Here is a 22,701-nt window from a genome sequence, read left to right on the forward strand (position 1 = left end):
GGCCAGTGGCCAGCAGTTTGACTCAGACATATCAGTTGATGGAGGTTTTAATAAAGCTCAGGAGTACAAGAATAATCTTTTCTGGCTAGGAAAAAGCCCATCTGTGAATAGCTGGCTTGACCCTTTGAAGCCTTGTGGAATGGAACCTGGAACCAAGAGTCCATCCAGCCTCAGAGGAGAGCTGACAGAGGGGCTTTGCTATCTGCTCAGGAGAGAATCTCAGGAGAGAACTGGAAAACAGAAATAAACCAGGCACTGGTGTGTCAGGCCTATAATCCTGGCTACTTAGGAGACTGAGTTCTCAGAATCTCGATTCAAAACCAGTCTCTGAGTTAAAAAAAGAAAAAAAGGAAAAAAAAACAAACGACCCTCAGCCCATGCTGGAATTGGAAGGATGTGGAATTAAGAGATGGGGCCTAGCTAGAGGAAGCCCCCCACAGGAGGTGTGGCCTAATCGCGGCTGGTCTGTCTCTGCTTCCCAGGTTGGTGAGGTGAACAGGGCCTGCTCCAGCACCCACTCTGCATCATGACATTCTGCCTCACGATTGGCCCATAAAGCAGTGGGGCCAACTGGCCCCATGAGCTAAATGAAACCTTTCTTCCTTTTAACTAGATTACCTCAGGTATTTGTCCCAGTGCAGAAAGCTGACTGACACACAGATGTTAGTTTCAGTGCTGCAATGTTTAGGGGAAAAAAGAAAGTCTCAGAACGTGCTTGTGGTATGCCACACTCTGTATTTTTTAAGGTTACACATGGCGCTCATTTATGCAGGCTCCCTTGGAGGAAGCAGAGGGGCTGCTTCTCAGACAAACTAGGGGCTGGGCCCAGCGTGGCCATCCTGTCTTCTCTTCCTTCTTCAGCACTGCGTGTGCACTGAGACATATTCATGTACTATTTGAATGAGGGGAGAGCATCAGAAGAAGAGAGCAAGAGCTACAAAATAGGGGCTGGGAGTATGGGACAAGTAGTAACATACCTGCCGAGGACGCATGAGGCCCTGAGTTCAAATTTGAGGAAGAAAGACAGAGAGAGGGGGTGGGGAGGGAGAGAGGGAGAGCGAGCAAGCACAAGCTCCATAGAAATGGGCACCTTGAATACAGAAAAAATGGTGCCATGGTGCTGGACTACAGGAAAGGGTGTTTCTTTTAATCCTTGCTTTCCAGTTAGCCAGAGGGACCTTTGACCTCCCAGGACCCCCTCAGGATTCCTGGTGACAAATGCAGGTTAGTAAATGTTATAAGGGAGGCATGGGACTGGGGGTGGGAGCACCTAAGCAGCTGAGGCTCTGAGGTAGTGTAGAACACACAGAGTAGAGTCAAGACTTGAAGAGAGGATGGACACGAATGAGCAGGGAAGAGCCATCCTGCTGGGAACAATGCAAGATGCATGCCAGGTAATCGATACTTTGGTGGTTAGGCAAAGATTGAGCTCACTCTGCCCAGGGAAGAGGGACCTGAGAGTTTATGGGCAGGGGGTGCAAATGAGGAATGGTACAGCACTGTGGTGACTGTGCCGGCTGCACTGGAGGAGGAGGATCCCAGGCAGGGAAACCAGGGGAAAGATGCCTTCATCTTCATTCTTCACCCCTGTGAGAGCCTAGGGTAGCTTGACTCCAGACATGGAGGGGCAATCGTAGAACAGGAAATTGTTCAAGTCATGAAGTGTTACGGGGGGTCTTGCTGTTCCTGCTCATTTCCCAGAAACAGTATTTCCTTGTGAAGATTGACAGCCGATAATCGTGCTCCTGCAATCTCCCACGTGGCAGGATGGAGTGAGGACCAGTGGTGATGGTGGCGGCAGCTCTAGCTCCAGGCGTCAGGGCCATGGAGGGATAACAGAAGATTTTTCTTCCTGATTTGGCTCAAGGCAGATTTGATGCAAGTGGAAATTGAAAGCATTTGGACCAGTTATATTTCCCGAGCATGCAAGGAGAAGTTCATACCTGTTACAGCCATTTATTGAGAGGCAAGAAATGGTTAGCAAAGCTGCCCTTGGATCTAGGAGAGATTCCCCTTTCTTCTCTTCTTCAAAGGAACAGACTTTTTGCTGTTGGTGAAGGCCCTTGAAGACTGTAGTCGGAATTCAACTGGAAAATGGTCGCTAACTTCCAGAGCCTGAAAGGAGAAAAGGTAGGTAGATTCAGAGGCCAGGAGATGCCCGGGACAAGCTATCAGTTTAGGAATGAGCAAATTCAGAAATAAAGGGAAGGTGAATGCATGATATCACCCAGCCAACCAGTGAGCATCATCCTTGATCCCACTTGGTTCCTTGGTCAGGAACATTAGCAGGTTATCAAAATCAAGGTTCAGTGGCTCAGTGTGGTGTCTTCCATGGTGAACTCAGAAAGTAACACCCGCCTACCTTTCCAAGATGGTAGCATGGAAGGCAAGGTGCCTGGCTGGGTACTGGTGGCTTATGCCTAGAATCCTAGTACTCAGAAGGCTGAGGTCTGAGCACCAAGGTTTGAAGCCAGCCTATGCACAAAAGTCCATATGGTTCTTATCTCAATTAGCCAGCAAAACCCAGAAGTAGAGATATGGCTCAAGTGGTAGAGTACCATCTTGAGCAAAAAAGCCAAGCAAGAGTAAGAGGCCCTGAGTCCAATCCCTAGTACAGAAAGAAAGAAAAAGAAAAGGGGAGGAAGGGAAGGAAGGAAGGAAGGAAGGAAGGAAGGAAGGAAGGAAGGAAGGAAGGAAGGAAGGAAGGAAGGAAGGAAGGAAGGAAGGAAGGAAAGAAGCAAGGAAGGAAGGAAGGAGGGAGGGAAGGAGGGAGGGAGGGAAAGAAGGAAGAAAGGAAGGAAGGAAGGAAGGAAGGAAAGAAGGAGGGGAGGGAAGGTGGGAGGGCGGGAAGAGAGAAGGAAAAGGGAAGAAAGATAAGGTGACTGCCTTACCTCCTCTTCAGACAATCCGTAAGCTTTTTGGAAGTCAAAGACACCATTTGAGTTGGGAACCACAGAGTCAACAATGTCTCGGCCTCGAAGCACGATCCTGGATCACAGGAAGACAAACCTGTGAATCCACACTGTGGGTTTCCAAGGTCAAACGTGTGTGTGTGTATGTGTGTGTGTGTGTGTGCGTGTGTGTGTGTGTGTGTGTGTGTGTGTGTATGTGTGTGTATGTGTATGTGTGTGTATGTGTGTGTGTGTGTGTGTGTGTGTGTGTGTGTGTGTGTGTGCTGCAACTAACAGCATCCTGGCCCTTTTGTGTGGCACTCCAAGTCCACACCCAGCTTTAGGTTGTGACTCTAGAGGACAGTGCCTATACCTCCAAAAGCATCCTGGTTTTCTTAATATTTAATTTTTTATTGTTATTATAAAGGTGATGTACTGTGGGTTACAATTATATAAGTCAAGTCAAGAGTACATTTCTTTTTGGACGATGTCATTCTTTCCTTTGCTCTCAGTTTTTCCCTCTCATCCCCACCCACAAGTTGTGTAGTTCATTTTCCACACAGTGTCTAGTGCGGACCACTGCTGCATTGTTCAGCCTCTGAAGGACAGGTTTTCTACAAGCACACAACCCCAAGCAGCAATGGAGTAGATACGAAGATGATCACTGCTCTTTTGATTCTTGTCTGTGCTTCCTGCTTGGATTGGAGATGCTAGCTTATCTTTCCTACTTCCTGCAAGTCACCACTTCCAATATTTTGTAGGCAAGAAAATTAAGGCAGAATTTAACACTGGGCAGTTTTAAATGGCAGTTTTAAATACCTGTGGTATTAGGATATTTTCTTAAAATCACTTTCTTTCACATGGATGGATTTGTAGGAACACATGGAGAAACCCCACAAAGCAGGGTCTGCGCAGGGTGACACCCCGGAGGAATGCAGCAGTCTACTGAGTGTTGGAAATGGGGTCCAGTGGGTGGGGCAGGTGTAGCCTATGTGGTCCTGACCTCTGCCTGAGCAGGAAGTGAGGCAGACTGCCCTCCCTGCCTAGCTGCTCATCTATTCAAATTCAGACTGGTGGCTGGCTTTCTGAGTTTGTTAAAACCACATCTTGGTTGTTTTTGTTTTTTGTCAGCCATAGAACTTGAACTCAGGGCCTGGGCACTGTCCCTGAGCTCAAAACTAGCACTCTACCACTTTGAGCCATAGCTTCACTTCCGGTTTTTCTGGTGGGTAATTGGAGATAGGAGTCTGGCAGATTTTCTTCATCAGGCTGCTTTGAACTGCGATCCTCAGCTCTTAGCCTCCTGAGTAGTTAGGATTACAGGCATGAGCTACCAGTGCCCAGCTTTTTAAAAAATTGGTTTTGTTTTTATTTTTATTCAACTCAAAAACATAAACTCTTTATGAAAGGCAATTTTTCAGACTCAGAGAGCAAAGAGCCACACAGGTACTGTTCTGTTTCAGAGCTCTGCTGTCTCTGTGTACCGGTCAGCTGTGTGGATTAGGTTTGCACAAGCTGAGCCAAGGCATACAAGGCGAGTCTCTGTGATCTTTATGCATCCCAGCAGCGCTTGGCACAGAGGTATTCTATAAATATATGAACCCAGAACAAAGACCAAATCTAATTTTACAACCTTATTTGTAAACCAGAAAAAAAGTTATACATGTTGTTATGGAAACCAGAACATTTAAAGCATCAAATAAGAAGGGAGTCTTTTAAAAGATCCTATTCAATTCCACCATCCTTCGGCAAATGTGTATAAAATCAGGTTTCTTTAAGAAACCTCTTTCTCACTGACTTTGCCAGCCCATCTGGACTGCATGGCTCCCTCTCCTAGTGACTGCCTGCTCTGTCGGATCTCAAAGGCCAGAGAGAACAGTGCGGTCAGGCCAGTGACCTGTCCAAGGTCGCACACCTGGCCTGGGTAAGATTGCAAGTGACATTCCCTCTAAGTTTGGCTCAAAACCCTTCAGAATGAGATGGATGGCTCATGCCTATAATCCTAGTTACTCAGGAGGCTGAGAGCTGAGCATCAGGGATCAAAGCCAGCCTGGACAGAAAAGTCCATGAGACTCTTATCTCTAATCAGCAAAAAGCTGGAAGTGAAGGTGTAGCTCACGTGGGAGAGCTCTAGCCGTGAGTAAAAAGGACAGTGCCCAGGCCTGAGTTCAAGCCCCAGTCCCAGTGCGCGCATACACACACACACACACACACACACACACACACACACACACACACACACACACACACACACACACACACACACACACACACACACACACACACACACACACACACACACACACACACACGATGTAGGGACCCCAGGTTCTGGTTCGTCAATTATCACCCTAGTTTCCTCTTTCAAAGGCTGGAGTGAAAGCAACTGAAAAGGAAACTCCAGCCCCTAAGTCCCCAAAGAGGAATAAGGAAGCCACACTGCGGGCCTGGGAGGAGAGCAGCCTGCTGAGCTCCCACGGTCCCCACCCTGGGACCAGGCTCCCAGGGGGTTCCCTGCCTGCAGGGACAATCGTTGACACCCTTGGTGATCACATGTTTCTGAAACTTCCATTTCCCTCCTTGCTCAAGATGAAAGTACTTGAAAACCCCACAGCAGACGTTTTAGTTTTTTTTGTGCTGGTCCTGCAGCTTGAACTCAGGGTCTGGGCGCTATGCCTAAGCTGTTTTGCTCAAGGCTAGTGCTCTACCACTTGAGCCATAGCACCACTTCTGGCTTTTTCTGAGTAGTTTATTGGAGATAAGAGTCTCTTGGACTTTCCTAACTGGACTGGCTTCGAACTGTGATCCTCAGATCTCAGCCTGCTGAGTAGCTAGGATTACAGGCAGGAGCCATCAGTGCCTGACAGGCTAGCTTTTAACCTCAATCCTCAGATCTCAGCCTCAGGAGTAGTTATGATTATAGGCATGAGTAGACATTTAAAGTACAATGAAAGCTATGACATAAAGAATGCATTTGCACATAGGGTCCTATAGCAGAAGTCTTAGGAGTATGAGTACTCTAGCTTGACTGCTGTCACTTTTTAAGTGGTCCCCTAAGGAAACCCACAAAACACCCAAGTAAGAAAGATGCTCATCTCAGTAATGCTTCTAATGGCACACTCTCCATCATAGTATGCCGTCCCTTGAAGGGGATGGGTGAACCATCGGTACTTTCCCTTGATGAAGGAGCAAGTAACCATCAATGGATGCACTGAGCCACCTGGAGGGTGAGCTGGCTTTTCTACCATGCACCCCTCCCCCCCTCCACTAGCAGCAGGTTCCCCCCTCACCCCCCCCCGCAGGGGTCTTCCACCTACCTGTCGTAGGCACAGTTGGTGCTCTTCTTGACTGTGGTGTCTTCTTGGTCTCCAATCAGCCAAACAAACCTGGGGTCAGTTCTCAGGCGAATGTTCTTCCAAGCCTTTTTGGGGACGTAGCTGCAGCCAGCATTGAAGTCACCCATGAAAATGAAATTCTGGAAGGCAGATGTTGGAACTGTCAGCGATCCACTGGTGGGTGCTGCTACATGAGCTTCTGCTTGAGCTGCTAGCAATAAGTGTCCCCCACATCCAGGGAAAGGGGGGATGCTCTACCATCACTGTGCCCCCTCCAATCCATAAGTTCTCCAGAACCCTAGAATGTGACTGTAGTTGGAAATAGGTTCTTAAAGCAGTAATTAAGTAAAATAAAGTCAGGTGGCTAGGCCCTAATCCAATCATATTGTGTTTTTTCCTCTCTTTTTTCCCCCCAATGCTTTATTTTAAAAAATTAATTGTTATTATAAAGGGGTTACAGTTATATAAGTCAGGTAAAGAGTACATTTTGGGGGGGGGAACAATTCATCTTTTCCCTCACACTCTCTCATTTTTCCTTCTGTCTCCACCTACAAGTTGTATAGTTCATTTTCCACCTAGTGTCCAGTGTATCTGTCTGCTGTATTTGATGAACCCTCCATTTCTGAGCCCCAATTACCCTCCCAAAGACAGATAAATGAACAAACAAGACAAAAACAAAAACAGTAACAAAGAAAAAACCTTTTGTTTCCATTTCCTGGAGTTCATTTTGATAAATAGTATTTTATATGATCAGATGCACATGTAGATTGCATTTTTAATTTTTAAAAAAGAAGAGGGGCTCTGGGAAGTGCACTTTTTTTTTTTTTTGGTCAGTTGTGGGTCTTGAACTCTGGGCCTGGGCACTGTCCCTGCACTCTTCAACTCAAGGCAAGTGCTCTACCACTGAACCACAGCACCATGTCCAGTTTTCTGGTGGTTTTTGGAGATAAGAGTCTCATGGATGTTCCTGCGTGGGCTGGCTTTGAACTGTGATCCTCAGATCTCAGCCTCCTGAGTAGCTAGGATTACAGGCATGATCCACTGGTGCTTGGCTACATTCCTTTTGTGTGTGAGTGGCGGGGGTGGGGGAGGGGGTAGGAGGGTGGGAGTGGGGGGCAGTAGTGAGGCTTGAATTTTGAGCCTGGGCACTGTCCCTTAGCTCCTTTTGCTCAAGGTTCACACTCTACCACTTGAGCCATAGCTCCACTTCTGGCTTTTTCTGTGATTAATTGAAGGTAAGAGTCTCATGGGGGCTCTTTGCCAGGGCTGGCTTTGAACTGCAACCCTCAGATCTCAGCCTCCTGAGTAGTTAGGATTACAGTTGTGAGCCATCCTCACCCAGCCAAGCACATTCCATCTGAAGACCTCAGATTTGATATCCAAGGCCACATTAGAAAGGGAGGAGAGAAAGAAGAAGAGGAGGGGGAGGGAGGAGAGGAGGGAGGGAGGAAGGTAAGGAGAGAGGGAGGAAAGAAGGGAGAGAGGTAGAAGAGAGGGAAAGAAGAATCAAGGAGAGAGAGTAAGGAGAAGGGGGGAGAAGGGGATGGGAGGAAACGGAATGAAATGGAGTAGAGATTAGAACAGAGAGACAGGGATGTGGAAGAAGATGGTCATCCACAAGACCAAGAGACCCAGAGGGAAGCAATCGCGTTCATACACATGGATCTTGCACTTGGAGTCTCTAGAACTGTGAGGAAACAACTTTGTGTTTTTCATTCGTGTAGCCTTTCAGTATGACAGCCCTCGCAAATCAATCTGAGAATCTGCCTTAGTCTCCCTTTTAAAAGAAGAGGCCACAGTTTAAACTGAGTGAGAGTTCTGGTAGTGAGTACAGACGTGTGTAGAGGCGCTGTTGCTTCACGGAGCCCTCCTGGTCTTAGTCACCTGTCTACAGTTCTACGGCTCAGTGCAGGCTTGTGGGTGGGGCCCAGAAATACAGCTTAGAGCTTCCTTCACATCTTTTGTCTCTGGCTAGAAGTACTGCAGGGTTTATACACATATAAATGAATCAGCACTGCTCTCTTTCTCTCCCTTACTCATTTTCTGTATGTGTGTCTGTGTCTGCGTGTCTATGTGTGTGTGTGTGTACCAGGACTTGAACTCTGGGCCTTATGTTCTTGCTTGGCTGGTACTATACCACTTGAACCATACCTCCAGTCTAGTATTTTGCTGGTTATTTAGGGATAGAGCCTTTTGGAATTTTCTGCCTGGACTGGCTCTGAACCTTGATCCTCCAAGTCTCAGCCTCCTGAGTAGATAGAATTACAGGCTTGAGACACTGATACCTGGATGTCTAATTGTTTTGAGGTTTAGGAATATATTCTTTGGAGGAAGCGGGGAGAATCCTCGGGGGAGAGAGGAGCCACAGGGCACTGGAGCCATTACCTTCCCAGACCACTAACAGACATTTTCTGTTTTGGAAGAACTCCCCTCCCCCACAGGGCCCTTGGACCAGAATTTTCCTGTTTAACAATGGAGGGGAAGTGTTAGATTTCCTTGTTTATGCCATCATGTGGGAGTGGTTGCTGACTTTAAGATTTCTTCAAGAATACTGCACCCTGACCTCTGTGATCCCCTGAGATAAATGGACACAGCCAAGAACAACAGGATGTCACCTTAACCTGACAACACCAGACTTGTGCTAATACAGGCACGCTCTGGTAAGGCTGCACGTGTTCCGGCCAGCATGAAATGTTTGGTAAAGATGAATCTGTGTCTCACAACATTAAACGCTAGGTGATAGAAGGCACCATTAAACTCTGTAGAAACAGGATAGGGAGATTAAGTGGACTGTTCAATGCTGTATTATTAGATCAAGAGTCAAACCCCAGCTGGCACCCGTAGCTCAAGCTACTCAGAAGGCTGAGACCTGGAGGACTGAGATTCGAAGCTGGCTCAGGCAGAAAAGTCTGCGAGACTCCATCTCCAATTAACCAAGAGAAAACGAAGCTTGGAGGTGTGGCTCAAGTGGTAGAGTACTAGCCATGAGCAAGAAAACCAATGAGTGTGAGACCTCTAAGTTCAGGCACTAGTCCCAATGCTCAGTGGATGCTTGAATGAATGATTTTGCAAATGTTTTGAATGAATGAGTCTTTCTCTTGTCCTGCTACTCACAAAGAAGCAATGAAATGCACCCCTCATTTCCTTAGCCTATTTTTTTTTTTTTTTGTCGGGGCTTGAACTCTGGGCCTGGGCGCTGTCCCTCAGCTCTTCAGCTCAAAGCGAGCGCTCTACCACTTGAGCTACAGCGCCACTTCCGGTTTTCTGGTGGTTTATTGGAGATAGGAGTCTCACGGTCTCTCCTGCCCGGGCTGGCTTTGAACCGCGATCCTCAGATCTCAGCCTCCTGAGTAGCTAGGATTACAGGGGTGAGCCACCAGCGCCCAGCTCACCCCTCATTTCCTTAGTACCCCAGCTCTGATCAACATATTTACCCTTGACTCATTCTGTACCTCAAGTAGCGGAACTGGGGAGGAGGGCAAGGAGCATGAAAATCACATCCCAAAAGGAGAAAAGGGGAAATTGGAAGGCCAGCTCTCTGGAGCACTTCCCGTAGCTGTTAGGAGCTTTCTCAGATTCCCTCACCGCCTCACCCTCACTGATGGGGCTGGCCCTGTCTTCTGTAGGAGGAAATAGTGGAGAGGGTAGGGGAACAACTGTTCCTCTTTTCCACTAAGATCCCATCACTTGCCATTGAAACATTCCTAGCTTCTCTGTGTCTCACTTTAATTGTCTGTCCTGGGGCTTGAACTCAGGGCCTGGGCACCATCCCTCAACTTTTCAGTTCAAGGCTGGCTCTCTACCACAACTCTATTTCCCGTTTTCTGGTGGTTAACTGGAGATGAGAGTCTCATGGATTTTCCTGCCCAAGCTGGCTTTGAACTGCAATCCTCAGATCTCAGCTTCCTGAGTAGCTAGGATTACAGGCGTAAACTACCAGCTCCCTGCTTGAGCCTTACTCTTAAGGGCTGCGAGGTATGGCACAAGTGGCCCAGCACAAGGTCGATGCCTTGAGTTCAAGCCTTGGTACCACCAAAAAGAAAACCTACCAAAGATCTAGGCCTCATTCTTCTCAGCTGCAAAATGGATCTGATGAAAGAAGCCATCTGTGGGATTGCTGGGCACCGGGCCCAGTGCCAGCTCCTCACTCAACAATATTGCTATCCATTATAAATGGGCCAAACTATGAATTCTGAAGGCCACCAGGGTGGTCCAGGCAGATTTGGCACAAAGGATGTTTAAGACTGAGGAGAAGACCTAAGATAAGTCTGAGACGTGGTGGTGGCCTGCCCCACCCCCACCTTCTCTTCCTCCAGGACCAGTTTCTGCCCCACAGGAAACAGACCACATGCAAGTCCTCACCTGTGTCTCCCACCGGCGCTGCACATCGGTGTGGACATCAGCCAGCTCGTCGATCTCTTTCACAGATGTATCCGGGGTAGAGTGCAGGGGAACGATCACAAAGTCCTTAACAGCTGAGGACAGGACAGGAAGGTGGTCACTCCTTCCTCTGGTAGACTTCTGACACCCCTCCCCGAACACCAGGGAAACTGGCTCTCCCTTCTAGCAGGTGGGGCCTGCGTCCTGTGATTCCCTGGTTCCCAGGGTCCAGCAGTGGCTGAGACTGTAGTGATCTTAAGGTCTGTAAGCCTGCTTCTCCCACTTGCCCTGCATGGCTAAGAGAAAGCTGGTTCCAGTGTGTTCCTGGCTGGCACGGTGGCTGTTCCATTCTGTGTGTGTGTGTGTGTGTGTGTGTGTGGCTGTTCCATTCTGTGGTGTGTGTGTGTGTCTGTCTGTCTGTCTTGCAGTCTGTATATTTCTTCTGTTTACTTTTCTTCTTCTTTACTGACAAACAAAAATAGTAGTCTTAAAACTAAGAAATCTAAGCCAGGTGCTGATGGCTCATGTGTGTCATCCTAGCTACTCAAGAGGTTGAGATCTGAGGATTGCAGTTCAAAGCCAGCCCGGGGCAGGACAGGCCATGAAACTCTTATCACAAATTAACCACCTAAAAACAAAACAAAACAAAAACCTAGAAGTGGAGCTGTGGCTGAAATTAGGGGAGAGCTAGCCTTGAGCAAAAAAACAAAAATACTCAAGGACAGTGCCCAGGCCCTGAGTTCAAGGACTAGTTCCAAAAAAAAAAAAATAGCAAGGAGGAGGAGGGAGGTGGGAGAGGAGGAGGAGGAGGAGAAGGAAGGAAGGAAGAAGTACTACATCTTCTCCTCTCTAGAATGAGAAGAAGCACCTGGGTCACCTGGTGCTTCGTGCGTCCCCAGAGACATGGAAGGAACCCTAAAACCACTGCGCCTGCGCATATCACTGCTGCCTGTTCTCGGGTGGCTGGGGCAAGGCAAGGGCGTCCTGCAGTTCTCACCAGTGTGTGGGGACTGGAACCAAACCACAAAGGGCTCCCTGGAAAACACATCTGCGTCTCCATCCTGGTAGTCATGGTAGAGGTACTTGTCCTTCACCGTCACCAGCTTTTCCCTAGAAGAGAATAAAGGAAGTCCTCTTTGCTGAGCCCCAGATTTCTTACTGGATTCCCAGGGTGCTCTGACTCTAGTGCAGACAGGGACTTTAGCCTGGCAATCAAGGCTGAGTCAACTGCTCTACACAGCCAGAACCTTTCAGGACTAGGAAGTTCAAGAGGGAATTGTGAGCCAGGTGCTTGTGGCTCATTCCTGTAATCCCAACTACTCAGGAGGCTGAGATCTGAGGATCAAGTTCAGAGACAGCTGGGGCAGGAAAGTCCATGAGACTCTTTATCTCTAATGAATCACCAAAAAGTAGAAGTGGAGCTGTGGTTCAAGAGGTAGAAAGCCAGCTCTGACCAAAAAAGCTAAGGGATAGCACCCAAGTCCTGAATTCAAGCCCAATACCAACATTTAGAGTGGGGATGGGAGGGGGGGGAAGAGAGGGAGAGAAAATTATGCAGGGCATGACAATGAAGGGTAAAAAAAAAAACCCAACAACTCCTGACTCTGGCAAAAAGCAGATGTGAGGAAGTGGTTGGAGTTTTTCAGTTTGAAGATTAAGACTGCATCAGGCCCAATTTTAACTGCAATTGTTTTGGCTGATAGAGACCTGGTTAGAGACCAGACCCTGTTTTTGAAGAATGGAAGTATATTTTAACTTGCTATCAGGTGTCGGTGCCCCAGCGGGTTATACTCACTTGTAGAGAAAGGCATACTGTTCTTTGTAAGTGTTTCTTCCAAGTCGGGAGCTAATCACATAGTTGTATGTAATGCCTCTCCTTGAATTTCTAGAAAACATAATATACATTGTGTCTTAAACAATCAACCTGCTGAGCTACATCTGTCCCCTCTCTCCCATCGTTTTCCTGCTCCCATGGCATCATGTGGATCTTTCCACTCATTCTGCCTTCGTTCCAGCCATCATGGCAAGGAACTAAGATGTCTGCCAAGATCGTCAGTCTTTGGTGGACTGGCCCTCTTTCCTTCTCACCTTTTCTCCTTTCCTCTCTCCCTCCCCACCCCCACCTTCACTGAAGCAAGATTTTACTATGTAGCCCAGGCTGACCTCCAATTTATAATGCTCCTGCTGTAGCCTCCCCAGTGCTGGGATTACTGGTGTGCACCACCATGCCAACCTTTAGTTCTATAAAACTGGGTGCAATTTTAAACCCTTTTAACATTTGAGAGTAAAAACTGGAAGCCAAGGGCTAGGGACTCACACCTGTAATCCTACCTACTCAAGAGGCTAATCACAAGAGGATTATGGTTTGAAGTCAGCCTGGGTAGAAAAGTCCTTGAGACTTCATCTCCAAATAATCAGAAAAATGCAAGACAGGAAGTACAGCTCAAACAGTAGAGGGCCAGTCTTGAGTGAAAAAGTTGAGTAAGAGAATGAGGCCCCAAGCTCTGGTACTAGCACTATAACTACACACATATACTTAAAAAGTAGAGAGCTGCTATTGGAACCCTACAAAGCTATCCCAAACCCTACAAGCTTTGGCCTGCTGCTATGGGAACCATGGAACCTTTTGACAATTAAGGCAGACTCAGAAACCCCTTCTCTGGCCCTCACCAGAGTTGTAGTTCAAGCTTCCTGGAAGAGTCAACCTTAAGAGGCCGCCTTGTCTTTCTGCCCCTCTTGAGCATTTACCAGATGGAAGAGCATGTTCTCCTCCAAGAGAATTTCTTATATTCCTGACACTAGCAACTAGGATTTCCAGTCAATATTGTTGATAGGCCAGGGACTAGAGATTCAGCCTTAAAGGGGCCTGGGCCCCGCCCCTTCCCTCCATGAGGGAAAACTGCACTTGCGCCAAACCTTCTTCCAGCCCTCCTCCATCAGAGCGAGACCTGATTCCTAACATTTGCTGGAGAAGGATCTGGGGCATGACCAAAGCAGCCTAAAGGACAGTGGGAAAGGAAGGGAAGTGGGGTTCGAGATCAACTTAGACTCTACAGAAGTTCTTGAGACTTCAAATACCATGGGCCCCCGGGAGTGAAGGTAAGAGGTCCTGCTGAACTAGTGTGTGGGGCCTAAATTGGCCCAGGGCTTGGGGTGACCGCTGGAAAATGTCCTGCCTAGGGATGGACAAGACAGCAGGGGTGGAGGGGGGAGGTTGGAGAGGGATGGCTCAGTGGCAGAGCGCAGGCCTGAGTTCGAGCTCTACCCGGAGTCCTCAGAAGAGTCTGGGAAGGTTGGGGAGCACACCTCGTATTGACCATGGAGGCTGGAGCCCACCTGTCCCCTCAGCCCCCCACACTCCTGGAAAGTAAAGGGGGACACTCCAGGAGAGGCTGGAAGAGAGAACTGGCTTGGAGTCAACTGAGATGTAGGTCCAAAGGTAAGCCTGGCTGGATTGTTTGGGCAGATCCTTCCTCTCTGGGCCTCAGTTCCCCCAGAATCTGCCCCTCAGCTTTTGTTGGGGAGTAAATGTTCCAGACATGTAAACTGATCAGCAGGATGCCTGGCCTGGAGTTTAGCTGAGGCATTTATCGTCCCCAGACCATCAACTGCCATTCCAGTCGCTAGAGGTACCACTAGCAAGCCTGATCCATGGCCACCCACCAGGCTTGGTTCATGCTTCTGGGCAGGGGTTCACTTAATTTTCCTGGAAGCCCAGAAAGATGCTACTACATTATCTCCACTTTACACATGGGGACATTGAGGCACAAAGAAATCCAAGATCCAGACCCAGGTGGTTCAATTCACACATCTCTACTCCCTCCATTTCTACCTTTCTAAGGTCAGACCCAGAAATCTGGCCAGACCAAAATCCAATAGCTCAAGTGCAACCCTTTATTTCCAGATGAGAAATGGGGGCCCAGAGAGGCCCTAGAGGCCTACTGTGTGCCAGCTTTCCCAGCTGTCCCTTCCCAGGCCCAGGGAGCCCAAGCTGCTTATCCACTGATGAAACCAGGTGAGTTTTCCTAACGCTAGAAAGCTAGCCATAGCCAGCTGTTACTGCTAGTCACTGCCAAAGATTAGAATCTTCTCTGTGCTTCTAAGTATGTTTGAGATACTCTGTAAAAAAAAGGAAAGATACAACATTCTCATTGGAAAACATAGAAAAAACACTCTTCAGTTCCTTGTAAATGTGTATGTACTCTGGGATATGCACCCACATTTGGTGCATTAACTTTGACTTTTTACAATCTTAAAATTAGAGAGAGAGAAATGAAAAGGGTAACATTGTCCAAAAAGAAATGTACTCTTTACCTCACTTATGTAACTGTAATCCTTTTGTACATCACCTTTATAATAACAAAATTCTTTAAAAAAAAACATAATTGAGCGAGGCACTCATGGCTCATGCTTGTAATCCTAGCTAGGCAGGAAGCTAAGATCTGAGGATGGCGGTTCAAAGCCAGCCCAAGTAGGAAAGTCCATAAGACTGTTATCTTCAATTAACCAAAAAGCCAGAAGTAGAACTGTGGCTCAAGTGGTAGAGCACTAGCATTGAGCAACAAAGCTAAGGGATAGTGCCCATCTCCTGAGTTTGAGCACTGGTATCAACATACATGCACAGAATTGTAACTGAGTGGCGGGGAGGATTGGGGGGGAAGGTTGAGAAGGGATGGGAAGGGGAAACAAAGGAGGAGGCTACAATACTTGATAAGAAATGTACTCATTATCTTGCCCATGTAATTGTAACTCCTCTGTACAGTATTTTCACAATAAAAAAATAAAAAATTAAATTAAATAAAAGAATTGTGACTGAGTAAACATATTCTATATTATGTACTATAGCTTGTTGCTTAATCTTATGATTTGTCTACAATATAAGCATTATATAGGAGTTTTAAAAGCACATCAAGCTGGAGGTATAGCTTGGTGGCTGAACACTTGCTTCAATCTTTCACATCAGGGAAGCTTGTTAAAATGGAGATTTTATTTATTTATTTATTTAGTCAGTTCTGGGGCTTAAACTCTGGACCTGGGCACTATCCCTCAGTGCTTCAGCCCAAGGCGAGTGCTCTACCAATTGAGCCACAGTGCCACTTCTGGTTTTCTGAGTGGCTTGTTGGAGATAAGAGTCTCTTAGACTTTCCTGCACTGGCTGGCTTTGAACTGCAATCCTCAGATCTCAGCCTCCTGAGTAGCTAGGATTACAGGCGTGAGCTACTGATGCCTGGCACATGGAGATATTTTGCCAAGTGTGGTGGCATCCATCTGTAAGCCCAGCACTCTGGAGGTCAGGGCAACACCAACTTGGGCTACTTAGTGTTTCCTCCTTCTCTTTCCCCAGACTCTTGATCCTCTCACAAATATTCTCACCCAGTGGTGGGAGGCACCAATGCAAGTTTTGCTCTCTTTTGGAGGGTGCTCCAAAAGCCTTATGCTTTACAGGCTGGTGACCAAGGAAGTGGTGGAGGGTCTAGTGGGAGGAAGTGAGGTCACTGGGGACGTTCCTTGAAGAGGAAATTGGGATCTTGGTCTCCTCTTTCTCCTTTGTGGGTGCCAAGATCCTCACCTACCTCCTTAGCCACACGCTGCTTCCACAATACACAGTTTTACCACTGGCCTCAAAGTGATGGGCCAACCGGCCATGGACTGAAACCCCCAGATCGTGAGCCCAAACCTTTCTTCCCCAGAAACTGTTTATTGCAGGTGTTTATCCCAGTGTGGAAAGCTGAGGAGGCCATGGGGCTGCTGCCCATGCAGAAAGATGGAAATTATCCGTATCAACAGCTGTCACCTATTTAAGGACATTGCTTTCTTGTTTTTATGGATGTTTACATTCTTAAATCATCTTGGACTGGATGTAAAATACTCAACTCATACAAAAGCATTAAAAAGCAAATGTCTCCCATTGCTTCTCTCCATGACGGCTCTTCAGTCTCATCCCCGGGGAACCACGATGAGTTCGGAGCCGATCTCGCTAGTAGTCTTCTGTGCTCACCCAAACACGGACACTCTTAATGCGTGTGAAGCATAACCTCGTGACTAAGACAGATTGCTATACTTACACTTCTGAATTTGTTGTTTTAGATATATCACAGCCATAGATTTCCATAGATATTTCCATATATATGGAATTATATATTATGTATATTATCTATTATGTATTATATACATATAAGATATATACATACATATATATAACTTTTCCTATATCATACTAAACGAGCCCATGGAAAGTTCCTAGGACTGTGGCGGTTATTGCTGGCGCGCACACTGGCTTCTGTTCGCCTTTGCTCTACAGTACTCTTCATCTGGGCCTTCAACCCTCTGGGGCCCCTCCTTACCCGTTCAGCCTCTCCACCAGCATGGGGCAGACCTTGTTGCTGCTGTCCTTGATCTCCATCAGGAGGATGAGGTCACAGCGCTTGATGACCTGGAGAGAGAATTCCCAGGGGTTTGAGGCCATTTACCAAAGGTCACAAAACCTTTTATTGTGCATTTATGATGTTTAGAGTGTGGCACTAAATGCTTGTGAAAAATAATTCAGTTTCTTGCCTGAATTAGATGAAGGACCCCCTGTGGTAGGTGTTTTAATTATGTCTGATGTAATTATTGTCATTGTGGTTTGAGACAGGGTCTTGCTCTGTTTCCCAAGCTGACCTTGAACTTCTGGGCTCAAGTAGTTTTCCTGCCTCAGCTTCTCAAGTAGCTGGGATTACAGGTGTGCATTAGATAGCCAATGCATTTTGTCATTCTTATTTGATTTTTTTGTGTGTGTATCCATTTTAAAGACAAGGAGGCTGAGGATCAGGAGAGATCACGTACATTACATGACACCCAGAAGCTAGAAAGTAGCCAAGGCAGAATTTGAACCCAAGCAATCTTGAATCCAGTCCTGCAAATCCTGCCTCTTCATTTCAACAGTCCTACAAGTAATAATAGCTGGGTACCATTCGCTCCTGCCTGTAAACCTAGCTACTCAGGAGGCTAAGATCTGAGGATTGTGGCTCAAAGCTAGGCAGGAAAGTTCAGGAGACTCTGATCTCCAATGAACCAGCAAAAAGCTGGAAGTAGAATTGTGACTTGAGTGGTAGCATGTCAGCCTTGAGGGGCAAAAGAAAAAAGCTCAGGGACAACACTCAGACCCTGAGTTCGGGCTTTATGAAGCTTCCTCAGAAGCTGGGCACTGGTGGTTCATACTTGTAATCCTAGGTACTTGGAAGGCTGAAATCAGTCGGATCATGGTTCCAGGCCACCCTAGGGAAAAAAGCCCAGGAGATTCCATCTTAATGGAAGAAGCAAGGCGTGGTAGAACTAGGTGAGCCACCAGGGCCTGGCAGAAAGTTACACTTTTTAAATTAAGGTTTTATAAGCAATTGGAATGCTGTTTTTAAAAGGAAAAAAAGTAATTGATGAGGAAAGAATTGTGGGAAAGGACGTGTTGGCCATAGTTGCTTAGGACATGGCCCGTACTTATAGATTTGAACATGGATTAAATGAGTTGTCTTATAGGTGAAACCTAAGTACCTGGCACATAGCTCTTAGGGCTGGGGTTAGCTCAGTGGTAGAGATTGGTACAGTACTTGTCCAGTTGCCAGAATGTCCTGGGTTTGATCCCCAACTTCAACAACAACAACGAAGTTGCTTTTACCAGTGACTTACTGATTTTCCTAACTAAACATCATGTGGTCCATCTGTGCTATGTACTTTACTCATCTGAGGCCCAGAGGGTGTCAATAATCTGAACACTAAGGGACCATGGAGTAACAAGACTTTCAACATCCAGGGAGACCGAGATGACCTTGTGATTGCCCTTCCTCCAACACCAAAGGGCAGCACCTTAGTGCCAAATGCATCGAGAGGATGGGTTCGTGCTCACTTCCGTGAGCGAGCCGGGCCTCAGCTTCCTGTTTCTTGTCCTGTTCTTGCTTACCAAGCACATGGGAGCCTGCCTCCAGCTGTCTCTAGCTTTCACTTCCCTTGCACGTGCCCCGGGTCTAATTCCTACACAGGAATGATTCCTACACAAGAGAATCTGTGCTGTAATAAGCGATAGCTTAAGCTCCTAATGGCAGAATTCTGGGGATGCAATTGGCAGCCATCCATCCCCGTGGCGTTAGCCAGGTAGCTTCATCCACCCATGCATCCCTCCTCCCTCTCATCTAGCCATCCATTGGCTTTCCCATCCAGTGTCCCAGCACATACAAGGCCTTCACATTTCCCACAGCTTTATCCTCAACTTCTGCCACAGCATCTGGCACAAGTGCCAGGGCACAGGGGGAGAGGAAGGACTGTGCTAGAACCAAATTTATTCTTGTGGCGTTGTAAGAAATGTGTGAGAATGACTTTCCTGCTTGAGTGTTTACAAGTCATTTTGTTGAGCTGAAAGTGTAGCTCAGAGTGGGCGGTGGGCTGCAGGCATGAGGTCCGGGGTCCATCCTCAGCACCTTGAAAGGAGTTTTGTTGCTAGTTTCTAATTATGAAATAATATTGGCAATCAGGTGCCAGTGGCTCATGCCTGTCATGCTGGCCACTCGGAAGGCTGAGATTTGAGGATTGAGGGTCGAAGCCAGCCTTGGAAGACAAATCTCTGAGGCCCATATCAAAAAGCCAGAAATAAAGGTGTGGCTCAAGTGGTAAACTAAAGCAAGAGTATGAAGCTCTGAGTTTGTCCCAGTATCAGTATACACACACACACACACACACACACATGCACACTAATAATATTGGTATTGTAGAGAATCTGAGAAATTCAGAAGAGTCAGAGAGGACTAGAAAAGTCCCAGGGGACCTGCAACCTCACCACCCCCAGCCCTGTGATTATTTAGTTACAAAGTGGCATCATCATGAGAAGCCTATTGGTCCTAAGGATGGGCTCTGTTTTTTCTTTTCTTTTTTTGTACCAGTCCTAGTTCTGAACTCAGGGCCTGGGCACTGGCCCTGAGCTTTTATGCTCCAGATTAGTCCTCTACCATTTGAGTCACAATCACTTCTGGCTTTTTTGGTGCTTAATTGAAGAAAAGAGTTTTATAGGCTTTTCTGCCCAGGCTGACTTCCAACCAAGATCCTCAGATCTGAGCCTCCGGTGTAGCTAGAATTATAGCATGAGCCACCAGTGCTTGGCTTTCAATCACATGGCCTTGAGTTCACATCTTTACTTTATCATTCATCAACACATGACCTTAGGAGATCACTCAAGCTTCATGAGCCCCCGGATGCCTTCCCTGTGAATTTAGAAAATAGCCAGCATCCCAAGGACTGATCTCAGCTAGTCCCTGGCACGGTAAGCAGTGGTAATGTTTATCAGTCAGTTTTAGCCTTGCTTCGCTAGCAGAATACTGTTGCGAACTCTTCTTTCACTGTCCTGAAGTATTCAGTTTTCAAGTCTAGCCTTGCTACACATTTTCTCTGGTCGCAATTTCAGGCTAGATGACCAAGGGAAAAATATTTCTCCTGGCTCCATCTCCTGGGTAGGAGGATCCAAGGATGAACTTCTCCCTCCCCCACCCCCCCAGAAGGCCCTGAACCTGAGATTTCCCTAAGGCCAAATTTCTGCATGTTCATAGGAAGGAGGGGGAAGTTTAAGGCACTATGCACATGACATTGTACAGTACACATTGTGTGCACATTGCACATAGAATTGATGGAATCTGGGTGATGGGTATCATGAACAGGCCTGGAAAAGGGAACACAGACTAGCTGGGTCTAGAAAATTCTTGGGCAGAGGGTGGCAAATGAAGCCCTAGTTTGTGCCTCTAACCAGGGAGCATGTGACAGGAGACCCTGGGATGGGTATGGTGCCTCATGTCTATAATCCCAGCTCCTGGAGAGCAGAGATCTAAGGTTCAAGGCCAGCCTAATAAAAAGTATTCCATCACAACAAACAAGCCAGGTGCAGTGGCCTATATCTATAATCTCAGATACTCTGAAGGCATAAGGAGGAAAAATAACCTCAAGTCCAAAAGGCTCAAGTGATACCCTACTTGTCTAGCAAGTGCAAGGCCCTGAGTTCAACCCTCAGCACGATCAAAACAACAAACCCACAAAAGACCATGGTACCGAGTCTCCACCCTGCCCCTTCCATGCTGTCGAACCACTTCTCTGAGTTCCAAGTAACTTAGTCTTAAAATGAGCATACTATTTGGAGTGCTGGTAAAGCTCAACATGGGTGCTGTTTATTAAGGACCAAGCATCCCCCCCAAATAAAGACTACCATGGATGGAAACTCTCTGGGCCTCACACATGCTCCACCCCCCTACTTCCCCCCCACCCCCAGCCCCAGGGCCCTGGAGCACTGAGCATGAGCTGTGCCCTCGGTGACTGTGTGGTGTTCCTGTGAGAACATGGCCACTCACCGGGGCAGGATTTGGCATTTCCACAATGGCACTTAGCAGGAATGGAGCACCTCGGTGGGAAAGGCAGCCTTCTCCTGCTCCAGCCTCCCTGAGGAGGCCTGAGGGCAGCGGTGTGCCCACGGTGATGAATCCGGAATGACAGTGAGGCAGGCACCTGGCCTGTGTTCTTGGGTTTGGTACCCACTCTTCCCCTGTCACTGCTACACTGAGCCCGTGTTCTCCATTATAAAGGGGGGAACGCTGTCCAGCCCCACTATTCAGTCAGTGTGTAGGGGCCCTGGCCTCCCAGAGGTGCCCAGCCCATGGACCTTAGAAGCCAGCCTGGGTTGAAAGCCTGGCGCTTGGACATGTGGTGTGAACTGGCGCTGCTGGCAGAGCCGGGAGATGGTCCCTGAGGCTTTGAGGCCATGGGGCACGGTCCTGACACAGTCCTCAGACATGCTGAGTGGGGAATGGAGTCACTGAGAACAAAGAGCCCGCCTGGGGACTGTGGGTGCTCCGTGGGTTAAATAAACCAGGAAAGAGGTGGGGACTCGGGACATAGTTTCCTTGCCTGGCACAGCTCCCTCTTAGCCATGACATAGTGGCTCCCACAGACTTGGCACAGCTGTCCTGGGAAGACAACATCTGGAGGCCTTAGGTGTTGTCCAACAGGCAGGGTGACCCAGAGCCCATCTCAGCAAGACCAGCGCAGGCTGGCCCTCACTGCGTCCCATCTCCCCATGGCTGGTTCTGCTGGGGCGTGGCTCACCCAAGGGCTTGCTGCCCTTGTCCCACCAGGCAGACCAAAAGGACCCCGGGTCCTCAAAGCTGATGGATGGATCAGAACCCAGAGCCCCATCTCACACAGGGTGACCAGCCGGCCAGTGTCCTGGGAGAGATTTTATTTCCCAGCATCAAAAGGACAGCGCATCTCCCGATCACAGTGTCCCCAGACACGGGTCATATGACTCAAGGACAGCATCACCAGGTGCAGAGAAAGAATGGCCCTGGTGCTGGAGGAAGAAGAGAGGAAGGGCTTGCCTCCCCGATGCTCACCCAGCATCCTCTTCACTATCTCTGCCTGCCCAGCTCCTCGGATGACATAGTACCTGACATGAGCACTCAGAGGCAGCAAAAGCCATCAGAAACAGCCAGCATCCACCTAGAACCTACAACACGTACTTATGCCTATGAAGGGGAAGAGCATTGTCAGTCCTGTCTGTAAGACCTGACAGGACTCCCTCCCCCCTCATAAACTGACCCTTGTCATTGCTCCCATTCTCGATGTGATCACATTCTGAGCCAGCAGCTACCTTCACCTTAAGAACAAACTTTTAAAAATGATTCCTGAGTCTCACAGAGCCTTGCAGATAGGGGGAAGGTGTAAGAGGGGTCCAGGAACAAGCGGGGGGGCTCACCTTCACAATAACATCCATGGCCTTGCCATTGTCCTTCTTGCTTTCCCCAAAGGACCTCACATTGAAGGAGCAGAGCCTGAGAGCCAGGGCATTCTGGAGGGCCAGCAGCAGCAGCAGCAGCACTGGGAAAGCCCGGCTCCTTGGAGACATCCTGGCGTCCTGGCTTGGGCTGGGTGAGGCTCACTGACTTATAAAGGCAGCAGATAACAGGAATGACCGGATTCCTCTGGGCTTGCTTACTTTCACTTCTCTGAGGAACTGAAGATCGAACATGGGGGGGGGGGTTCTATCCCCAAGGAAATAAGGTACTGCGCTGGTCTTGGGAGTGAGTCCTTATTTT

The 22,701-nt window shown here is 47.9% G+C and overlaps 1 protein-coding gene across 1 annotated transcript; it reads right to left on the bottom strand.

Annotated features, from left to right (window-relative positions):
• Window positions 1–591: 591 nt before the first annotated feature.
• On the bottom strand, window positions 592–22,644 carry Dnase1l3 (deoxyribonuclease 1 like 3). The gene is made up of 8 exons (XM_042680137.1): window positions 22,362–22,644; window positions 16,951–17,039; window positions 12,402–12,491; window positions 11,604–11,716; window positions 10,589–10,701; window positions 6,209–6,366; window positions 2,892–2,988; window positions 592–2,115 (listed from the first exon to the last, which is right to left on the bottom strand). Exons 1-8 carry the CDS (start codon window positions 22,509–22,511, stop codon window positions 1,999–2,001), a joined length of 927 nt encoding a protein of 308 aa, XP_042536071.1. The 5' UTR covers window positions 22,512–22,644; the 3' UTR covers window positions 592–1,998.
• Between the last annotated feature and the right edge of the window lie 57 nt (window positions 22,645–22,701).

This window comes from Dipodomys spectabilis, unplaced genomic scaffold (genome assembly GCF_019054845.1).
Source record: "Dipodomys spectabilis isolate Male_0828 unplaced genomic scaffold, ASM1905484v1 ptg000054l, whole genome shotgun sequence".
Taxonomy (NCBI): Eukaryota; Metazoa; Chordata; class Mammalia; order Rodentia; family Heteromyidae; genus Dipodomys; species Dipodomys spectabilis.

Bases quoted from the DNA above. Each gene is read 5' to 3' on its own strand.
- Dnase1l3 (XM_042680137.1), bottom strand. From the start codon at position 22,511: ATGTCTCCAAGGAGCCGGGCTTTCCCAGTGCTGCTGCTGCTGCTGCTG. The intron at 10,702-11,603 runs GTGAGAACTGCA...TCCTGTCCTCAG, and splicing joins GTTCCAGTCCCCACACACTG to CTGTTAAGGACTTTGTGATC. The intron at 2,116-2,891 runs GTAAGGCAGTCA...TTCTCCTTTCAG, and splicing joins ACGGATTGTCTGAAGAGGAG to GCTCTGGAAGTTAGCGACCA.